Source organism: Polyodon spathula, chromosome 25 (assembly GCF_017654505.1).
Source record: "Polyodon spathula isolate WHYD16114869_AA chromosome 25, ASM1765450v1, whole genome shotgun sequence".
NCBI lineage: Eukaryota > Metazoa > Chordata > Actinopteri > Acipenseriformes > Polyodontidae > Polyodon > Polyodon spathula.
Genome location: NC_054558.1, coordinates 8,846,930 through 8,856,391, shown reverse-complemented (window position 1 = coordinate 8,856,391; position 9,462 = coordinate 8,846,930). Strand labels below are relative to the sequence as shown.

Genomic DNA, 9,462 nt, shown 5'->3' with positions numbered 1-9,462 from the left:
CTTTAAGGTGTGTTTCGGGTCATTATCTTGCTGAAGAACGAAGGGCTGCCCAACTAGCTGTAATCATGATGGAATGGCATGCCTCTGAGGTTTTCTATGATAGCCATGCTGGTTGAGTTTGCCATGGACTTGGTAAAGATCACCAACTCTGTCACCAGCAAAGCAACCCCAGATCACGACACTGTCTCCTCCATGCTTGACAGTGGGAACCACACATGCAGAACTGATGCGCTCACCCTCTCTGCGTCTTACAAATTGTTTGTTTATTGTTTTTGTCTGGAAGCATAAAGCTTTATTTAACAAAGCAGCGATAATGATCATTCCCATTTGTAAGTAGTGTAGGGCCAGTTCTGCCTCCGTCCGGCAGCTTTTGTGTTAATCCTAGAATGAAAATACCAGTTTGTATGTGATGCGTGGGGAGTGAGTAACACACTGATGTATGATTTATGTCTCCGTGCTGTTACCCACTCTGGGGTCAACACTAAACAGCGAAACTATTAGCAATGCACAAACACGGAAACAAACACAATGTGAGGTTTGTAAATGAACAGTTTATTATGCTGGTCAGGATAAAGGTTCAGTGAAGAACTGCTGCCTTCTGAATCGGGTGAGCTCAATCCGTGTCTTTTTAAAAAAAAATGTTTTTATATATATCTTATGGCTGGCTGTGGTCTGTGTATTGTAAATGGTGGTCTTCGTTTGCGCAACTCAGACTTACCTGAAGATTACCAATTGGATATCTCATGACTGCAACTTAAAAGGCTTGCCGTGGCCTGTGTGTTTGTTGTGCATGTGGACTAATTTTGCAGGACCAATTGTTACTCTTGCTAACCCTACCCGGGACACATTGTGTATTATCTTTCTTTATTTTGGGGGACTGCAATGTGCTATTCTGTTTGAAACCAAATGTGACACACTTTCTTGTAGACAGTGTTTTGCGCAGTGTTTGTTTTTGTTTGTTTCATGCCAGTACTAATAGCGCAATTGTATATTTTTTTGTTTGTGGAAATAAAGGTGAATTTTTATACAGTATAATTTTAAATACATACTTCAATGTTGCTGTAAGAGTTGAATCGTTATACCGTTACCGGTGTTAATGAAAGGGCTACAGGCTGTTTGGATAAGTCATTCACAGTCAGATCGGTAACTGGCATTTCTTAAAGTCGTTCTCAAGGAAATCGTAGACAGCATGTTACCCGCTCATGTTACCCGATATCCCACTCGAGAGATACCCACTCTTGTGGTATAAATATATTTAGTCAGTTATAAAAATGACTGATAATCAAAACACAATAGGGACTAACTTTAAGGCTAACTTGGTGGGTGGCACTTCCAAAAAAAACAAACAAACAAAAAAACTAGCCATAGTCTGGGAAGTTAAACAGCATATGCATTATTTAACACAGTCCGAATTATTAAACAAGTAATCCATTCTTAAAATTCACGTTTTATTTATTTATCTTCATATCTCTCACTGAAACTTTAGAATTTTAATACTGGATTCTGGCTTTGTATATTGCCTGATTTAAAAAAAAAAAAAGAAAAAATCTTGAGAATTCTAATCAAGAAAAATCAGTTTGAATGTTGTGATTTGCATTTTAATTTACAGGCAATTGCATGAATGCTGGAGATAATGAAGAGAAAGTAAACAGACATCCGAGAGAAGAGGCGATGAAGATGAGGCAGAGCAAGGAGGAGAGGAAGCAGCAAGGTACACATTTCAGTATTAATAGTCGTAGTTGCAGTTGTAGTATTTTTAGCACAGTGAAGACAACATGTTTAAATTAAGATTGACATGTTTCACATGATTTGATCAATGCAGTATTCAAGTCTGATCAATTAAGCACTGTGCATCTCATGTGGGCTGTTTTGTTCATGACTTAGGCTTGTGTTGAAGTCCTCCTCCACTATACTAACCCCATGCAACATGATTTAAACTGCTGAAACTCAATGGCTCATCCCAATCTCCCCATTCTGTTCAGTGGAAGCAAAGAGTCAGCTGGTTCAGAGTTGAAAGGGCAGCTGCTTGCTTGGTGTTTCTTGCCAAGGGGCAGGTCATCGGCAGGGAGGCACAGCAGGCGAAGGCGCTGGGGGGGTACAGTAGGAGGAAACACCAACAGCAGAGACAGAAAATCAGTCGTATTCACTAGTCTTTGTACTCAGACACACACACACACACACACACAGACACACAGAAACACACACATATATATGAATGAATCAGAAATTTTGGCCTGTGCTTGATTAAAATTTCATCATAGGAGCACAGATAGGTTGAAATATTGCCCTAATTTTCCTACAACACAGGACTCCCTCTGATATGTGATAGATTCACATCACTGTCAGTCCCGCCCCTTTTCAAAGGAACACCCTTCCCCTGCACGCCTCATCAAAGACTTTAATAACTATGCTGTATGAACTTCAGAAACATTTTCTGTTATTTATGTATTTATTTATTTACATATGCTGTATCAGCTATATTTAAACCAAATATATGCCTCACTTATTTTCTTGACTGATTCATATATCAAATTATTACTACATGACGTCTGGCTCCGAGTAACACCTTGTATTAACTGGGAACCCTATTGATAACAATAGAGGTCTCACGTTACGTCGGACGTCGAGCCCGTAATATCGGGGGTCAGTCATTACTATCCCTCGCGGGCCCGTTAGTAAAAGGTGGGAATAGATATTTAACTACTATATATAGATATATATATATATCTATATATACACACACAGATGTGTCTATCCTAGGATCGGCTAAATTCAGTTTTAGCGGTTCTTGTACACTTTCATTTAAACACAAAACAAACACAAGAACAAAATAAAGATTTTGAACAAAAACCCTACCCACAAAACTCTTCAAAATAAACATGATATTACTCCTAAGCTACAGCTGTCAGTGTTTGTGTTTCTCTTTCTCACTCTGCCCCTTATACCAGGCAGTCGGGGGTCACCATCTGGCCACATTCCACACTTTCACATTCAAATCAATCACTCAACCAATCAACCAATCAAACCATGCCATGTGGCTTTGCAAGTGTGGCCATCTTGGTTCCAGACTCCTTCACCAAGATGTCACCAAACACACACACCCCCATGTGCAGAGTCTCTGCTCTGTCACTATATATCTATATCTATATCTATATCTATATCTATATATATATATATATATATATATATATATATATATATATATATATATATATATATATAGATAGATAGATAGATAGATAGATAGATAGATAGATACACACATGCATGCATGCATGCATGCATACGCACGCTGTGGGGGGGGGGGGGGGAAAGAAAAGAAACAAGCTGTACACTTCTACAGATAGATGCTTCCAGGAACACGGAAATGTGACGTACCTCTGGCATGGTCCCCTCGGTCCAGGTGAGTTTGAAGACGATCCACAGAGGAACCAAGACCATGGAGGAGAGAGCGAGGAACCAGCCGAGGATGTATCCCCAGGCCGGGTACTCGTATGTCCTGTTGTACTTCAGTGGGGTGTACTTGACCAGGGAGAAGATGAAGGTCCCCTAGTGGAGAGAGAGTGCATTACACAATATAACATATAAAAGTCTTATTTGTATGATAAGAAATAACAGGAAGTGTTTACTCTGGAGCGTCATTTCTGCCAAAACTATCAAGTCATTAGTTTGTCAATTTGTAATTTTTTTTTTGCCTATCTCTATATCCCATAATGCTTTGCGTGCAGTGAGATGGAAGCCTCCATTGAAAATCAGCGGAGTCGAGAATCTTGTTAAATAAAATATCTTTTGAAACGCTTTCTGATAAACTGCAATATTATTGGCTGAAGCAGTTTTGAGTGAGGCTGGGTTTTCATTGATTAAAATATTAGTATGTGCTTCCATTGGCTAGAAAGGTTGCGGTGTTTTCGGCACAGTGCGAGATTGACAGTTTGAAGTTTGTTTGGTTGATTGAAGAAGTTTGTAGGTCAGTACAGCCTTTCGTATTAATCAATTGACAAATGAATTAATGAATTATTAGATGAATTAACAAACATGTTTATGAATTACTGTATGAATTGACAAATTTATGGACAAATTGCCAAACGAATTGATAAATAAATTGACAAACTAACGGCTGAATAGTTTTGGCACAAATGGCACGCCATAGTTTACAGTGAGACACTTACAATGCAGATGGCTGGAGTGAAGAAGAGCCAACAGTATTTAATCAGAGGCCAAGGCCGGTAGCCAATCATGTCTTCTATGCAGTCATAAAAACGGTTGCCACCTAAACAAATCAACACAAGAGTTAAGAAGCTGGAGCAGAATGTGACATTGCTCTACCAAAAGTGATCCCACAGATTTTATACATTTCATACAGTCTCCTTAGTGGATAAAATGGAGTTAGAGTTATGGATTGTGAGCAAGGAGATCCTGGGTTCAAAACCCAATTGAATCACTAGGGTATTGACATTTGATGACATTGTAGCAAATCCACTGTTCTGACTCACCCAACACCCAACCAATGCAAATGGATTCAAAAATAGCGAGGAACATGAGACAGGTCCCATTACTAGCGTAGTAATCAATCAGCTGGAAGACATACATTCCACCCTGCAGAGGAAGAGAGGGAGCAATACGAGAGCAGATCACCAGTCTTGTTAGGAATTTCAGTGTTGGGGGGCCACAAACCCCTCGACTCCACCACCAAAATCCCTTCTGCATAGGAACTGAAATGTTCATTTCAACAGTCAACCTCCATCACCACCATCACCCAGTACTCACATCTGTGACCATGAGGAGCCCGATGAGAAAGCTGATAACACAGATGAACAGCAGGAGGAGTTTCCTACGAGAACCTTGTCGGAAGATCGAGGGGTACATGTCGGAGATGGATGTGATTAGGGTCTCAACGCAAACAAACTACACATGAGAGAGATAGAAGAGAGTCTAGTTTTTGAAAGGTGTGGGTCACAAACTATAAAGTGTTTGATTTCATTTGTGAGTATGATTTGGTAACAGGATGGTATCAGAGCTCCAGTTTGAAAGTCAGAGATGCTGGTTCACTCACCTCGGTGTCCACCCCCAGCAGGAAGACCATGAGGAAGAAGCAGAAGGCCCAGAGCTGAGGAAGTGGCATCATGGCCACGGCGCGTGGGTATGCAATGAACGCCAGGCCAGGACCTGCACAAGAACAATCATTATTGGAACACAACCACCTGTCCTAATAATTTTCCTTCCACATCTTCCACAACCTGCTAGAAATGTGTTACTTCCATCCATCATGTCCATCTTTGTAACTATTAAAAGAAACTTTGGACCAAATGTCTTTGTCAATGTCTTCAAGTACAATTAAGACCAGAGTTATAAACCAGTCCATACCAGACTCAGCAACCTCCGAGATGGGCATTCCCTGCTCATACGCCATGAAGCCCAGCACTGAGAAGATGGCGAACCCGGCCACAAAGCTTGTTCCACTGTTCAGGAGACACAGGTACACACAGTCCCTGAAATCACACAGACGGTATCATCTGTATTCTCCATGCCAATAAGCCATGTTTGAATGGAATTCAACTGTACGCATATTCAATCCTGGTGAAATTTGAATTCCAGGATTTATGTGCTTAAATAGTAACCAATTACCTTAATAGCAATGCTTGAATAAAAGCGATTACCTGATAGAATACTACAGTATTCAGATCTTAGTCACTTTTACCACAAAAAGCTTACTTACTTGTAACAGTTGTTGTTGTACGTGTTGTAACTACCAAGGCTGATCAGACTTCCAGCACAAATGCTATAAGAAAAGAAAATCTGTATCCCTGCATCCATCCACACCTAACAGAGGCACAAATAGGGAAATAACAAACAGTCGTGATACTGCATAGAGCTGTAAATGAATGCATGGGTGGTGGTGCCACTTGCCAACTTAACATGTTCTGCAGTGGTCCTGTTGAAATTGTAGGACAAAAAACCACCACCTGAGAGAAAGAATGTGCCTTGGATCACTGCACATGAAGGTGAGTACCTGTGGATCTGCGAGCCGCGCTGGGTCTGGGTAGAGGTAGAAGATGATCCCGTCCACGGCTCCAGGCAGAGTGAGTCCACGGATCAGCAGGACAGCCAGCATCAGGTAGGGGAACGTGGCCGTGAAGTACACCACCTGTAGGGATGAAAAAGGCACAAAGGTCTGATGATGCTCCACTAGTGTGTATGACACATCACTAACATCTAGGCTGAACATCTAGATAACATAGCAGGCTAGTTTCACTTAAGGACCAGAATCTCAGTTCTTTGCAGCCCATATAAGCAACAGATTCTTACCTTTCCTGTGGATTTGACTCCCTTCCAGACACAGAAATAGCAGATAATCCAGCAAAGCAGGAGACACAGCATCAGCTCCCAGTGCAGGCTGCCCACCTCCTCGATCCCACCAGATATACTCAGCACCCGCCTCCTAAAGGGACCAGGACACCCAGAGTCAGGGAGGTGGTACTGCACACATTCATTCCTGCTTAACACTGTTATCAGTGCTTCTCCAGGCGCCCTGTGTTACTTACTCCCAGAACTCTGTGGCAGGTGATGTAGCATTTTCTGGAATCATCCCTTTGGATGTGATGTTATGCTTATCAAATTCCACACAGGTACCTAAGAGTTAGAGGGAATGATAAAGCAGGTTAACTTTGTAAAGGAGGATGGAATTCATCCACAGTCCCTGACTTGGAAAAACCAAAGCGTTAACCCTATTAATTAGCACCTTTGTGTGTTTCTCCATTAGCAGATTGAGTTGCACTTCTAAGAAGCTGTTGCTAGATGCAACCTGGTATGCTCAATAAAAACTGCTAAGCTAGAGATATTCTAGCATGTATACATTTATGTTCAGTAAGAATCCACAATTGCCAGAGAAATTGCATTTCCCATTCTTGTAGTTGACTGTGTTCCATGATCTCCTCGCTGCCCTCTGTTAGAGTACCTGTATTCCAGGTGTTTCTACAGCTAGCCCAGGGAAGCTCCCAGCTGAAGGAGTGGAACAGGTAGAAGAGAGCCCAAGCCTGGATGATGATGTAGTTTACAACACTGTAGCCAATAATCACCTGGGTGGCATATCCAATACCTGAAGAGGTAAAGATGGACCAGGTAAGAGGAGAAACAAAAGATTAACTTCATGTTCTAACTGGGAAACAACACAAATATAGTAACTCAACAACAGCTATATGAGAATCCAGGATATTACACAAAAGCACACCCTTATTCTCCAGTGCAGCCAGTTTAGTTATTCTATGAACTGTAATCTTTACACTCGCCTTCAAAGAGGGGGCAGATTCTCCTCCAGGCGGTGATGCCCCCCTGGCTGGTGTACTGCCCCAGAGCAGTCTCTAGGAGGAACAGAGGTATCCCGCAGAACACCAGGAACAGCACGTAGGGAATCAAGAACACGCCTGTTTGAAACAATGTGGTAGGTCAAATGTTCACTGCCATGCTGTAATAAATAAACCCCTTTTAGACGTCTTGGTAAGCAGGCATAATGACACAAATATTTTATCACACACCTCCTCCGTTTTTGTAGCACAGGTAGGGGAACTTCCACACGTTTCCCAGCCCGACAATCTGCCCAGCAACAGCCAGGATGAACTCCGTTTTGCTTGCCCACTGGCCCCTTGTCTGTATTTTCACCCTGTTCTTTCCAGGGCTGTGCTGCTGGTCTGTGAGACCATGGTTAACTTCTTCCTGAAGCTCACACTCCATCCTGCCAGCTGCTAGAACAAGTGTAAGAGATTACCACATGAAAGGGCTGCCCTCCTTTCAGATCAATTTGCTTCCTATAAGCACCGGCGGATCAGTGGACATGATTATCAAAGGATTCCAGTAAAGCATGTTGATGGATAGTTATCAACATGGCTTTCAGAGAAAATAATGATATGAAACTTGTCTACATAGCTTTTGTAATCATTTCTTAGTGCCAGTCATTTTCTCTACTTCTAAGATTAATATCAGAGAAGTGTAAATTTAAGAGGATAGCAATCTTTTTTCTTTTCAAAAAATGTATTGGTAGCCAATTCATTTTACCCAATCTTTCTCCAAAGAATGTCGAATTGTATTTAGGGTCAGCTCACCGCCCCCCTGCGCTAACTCGGGAGAGGCGAAGACGAACACACGCTGTCCTCCAAAATGTGTGCTGTCAGCTGACTGCTTCTTTTTACTCTGCAGGCTCTGGGCAGCTTACAGACAAGCCTGCAGGCGCCCAGCCAGTCTACAGGGGTCGCTGGTGGGCGGTGAGCCGAGGACACCCTGGCCAATTTAAGCCCTCCCCACCGTGCGTCGCAGGGCCAGTTGTGCGCCGTCCCCTGGGAGCTTCCATCTACGGTCGGCAGCAGAATAGACTGGACTCAAACTATAGGGTGCATCCTGCACTCCACGCAGAGCGCCTTTACTGGATGAGCCACTCAGGAGCCCTGAGACAGTAAACTTTAATACTAAGCTCTTCTATTACTACATAATCCAAGTTCCATGAACCAGTCATTTTTTTTCATACAAAAAGACATATAAACCAATTGCAATACAACATAGATACATTTCAAATATTAATATAACAAAACAAAAACTCAGTAATAACTGGATCCGGTATATAATTATCTTAAATCATAAGAGTATGATGTATTTTAGTTTGATTTATACCTGCAGGCATGAGCGTCAGAACCAAATATAAATAATCCCACCATCAAATATGATCTCACCAGAAAGTCTTTCAGAATAGAACATCCAAGAAATGCTGAATACTTTTAAAGTTGTAATCCAAGGAATCCTCTTGAGGCTGGAACATATGCTAGACTACCCAGCCCTACTATGACTCCGTTTAGCATAGAGCTGTATTGAAAAACTTAACTGTTCATTTCAAAAGACGTTTCAAAGTCCATGACAGTACATTGTACTCATTATACAAATTCAAATAAAAGAATAACTAACTCAGGAATGAAACATCCAGAATGTCGAACAGAAATAGAAGATAGCACAGTCCCAATGAAGCTTGACATGGAAAAATGGAAAACTCAGAATGACACTAGCTGGTTATGCAACGTCAGTTAGACATTTTTCTGTTTCAGAGATTGAAATAATCAGTGATTTGTGAAAGGGTTTGAAAAGCCAATTGGTCAGCTGGCAGCCAACAGCTATTTAATGTTTCAGTGGGAAGCCTTTTCAATGGCCAACTGATAACTGGCTGCTAGTTACCAGTTGGTTATTCAGAATTAGTAACATTAAGTCCGTACAGGGATCCTAGCTTGATATTGGCCCATTTAACCTCCTTCAGATTTTAAATGAGTTACACAAGTTGTGTACATCTGGTAAGAATTTCTTATGCCAATGTTAGAGCTGCATTATCAGCCAGTAGCTGGAACCTGGCCTCTCTCAGTGACTTTGTATGCAGCCCAGAAACTTTGCATGCAAATGTGTACTGTGTATTTCAAGGCATGCTTTCAAAAT

At 41.7% G+C, this 9,462-nt stretch overlaps 1 protein-coding gene across 1 annotated transcript; it reads right to left on the bottom strand.

Moving 5' to 3' along the window:
* Positions 1 to 1,955: 1,955 nt before the first annotated feature.
* LOC121300213 (sodium- and chloride-dependent GABA transporter 2-like) lies at positions 1,956 to 7,728 on the bottom strand. The gene is made up of 14 exons (XM_041228707.1): positions 7,533 to 7,728; positions 7,287 to 7,421; positions 6,956 to 7,096; positions 6,543 to 6,630; positions 6,307 to 6,439; positions 6,011 to 6,145; positions 5,717 to 5,820; positions 5,365 to 5,489; positions 5,054 to 5,166; positions 4,768 to 4,905; positions 4,494 to 4,596; positions 4,170 to 4,270; positions 3,379 to 3,549; positions 1,956 to 2,087 (listed from the first exon to the last, which is right to left on the bottom strand). Exons 1-14 carry the CDS (start codon positions 7,726 to 7,728, stop codon positions 1,956 to 1,958), a joined length of 1,815 nt encoding a protein of 604 aa, XP_041084641.1.
* Positions 7,729 to 9,462: the final 1,734 nt, after the last annotated feature.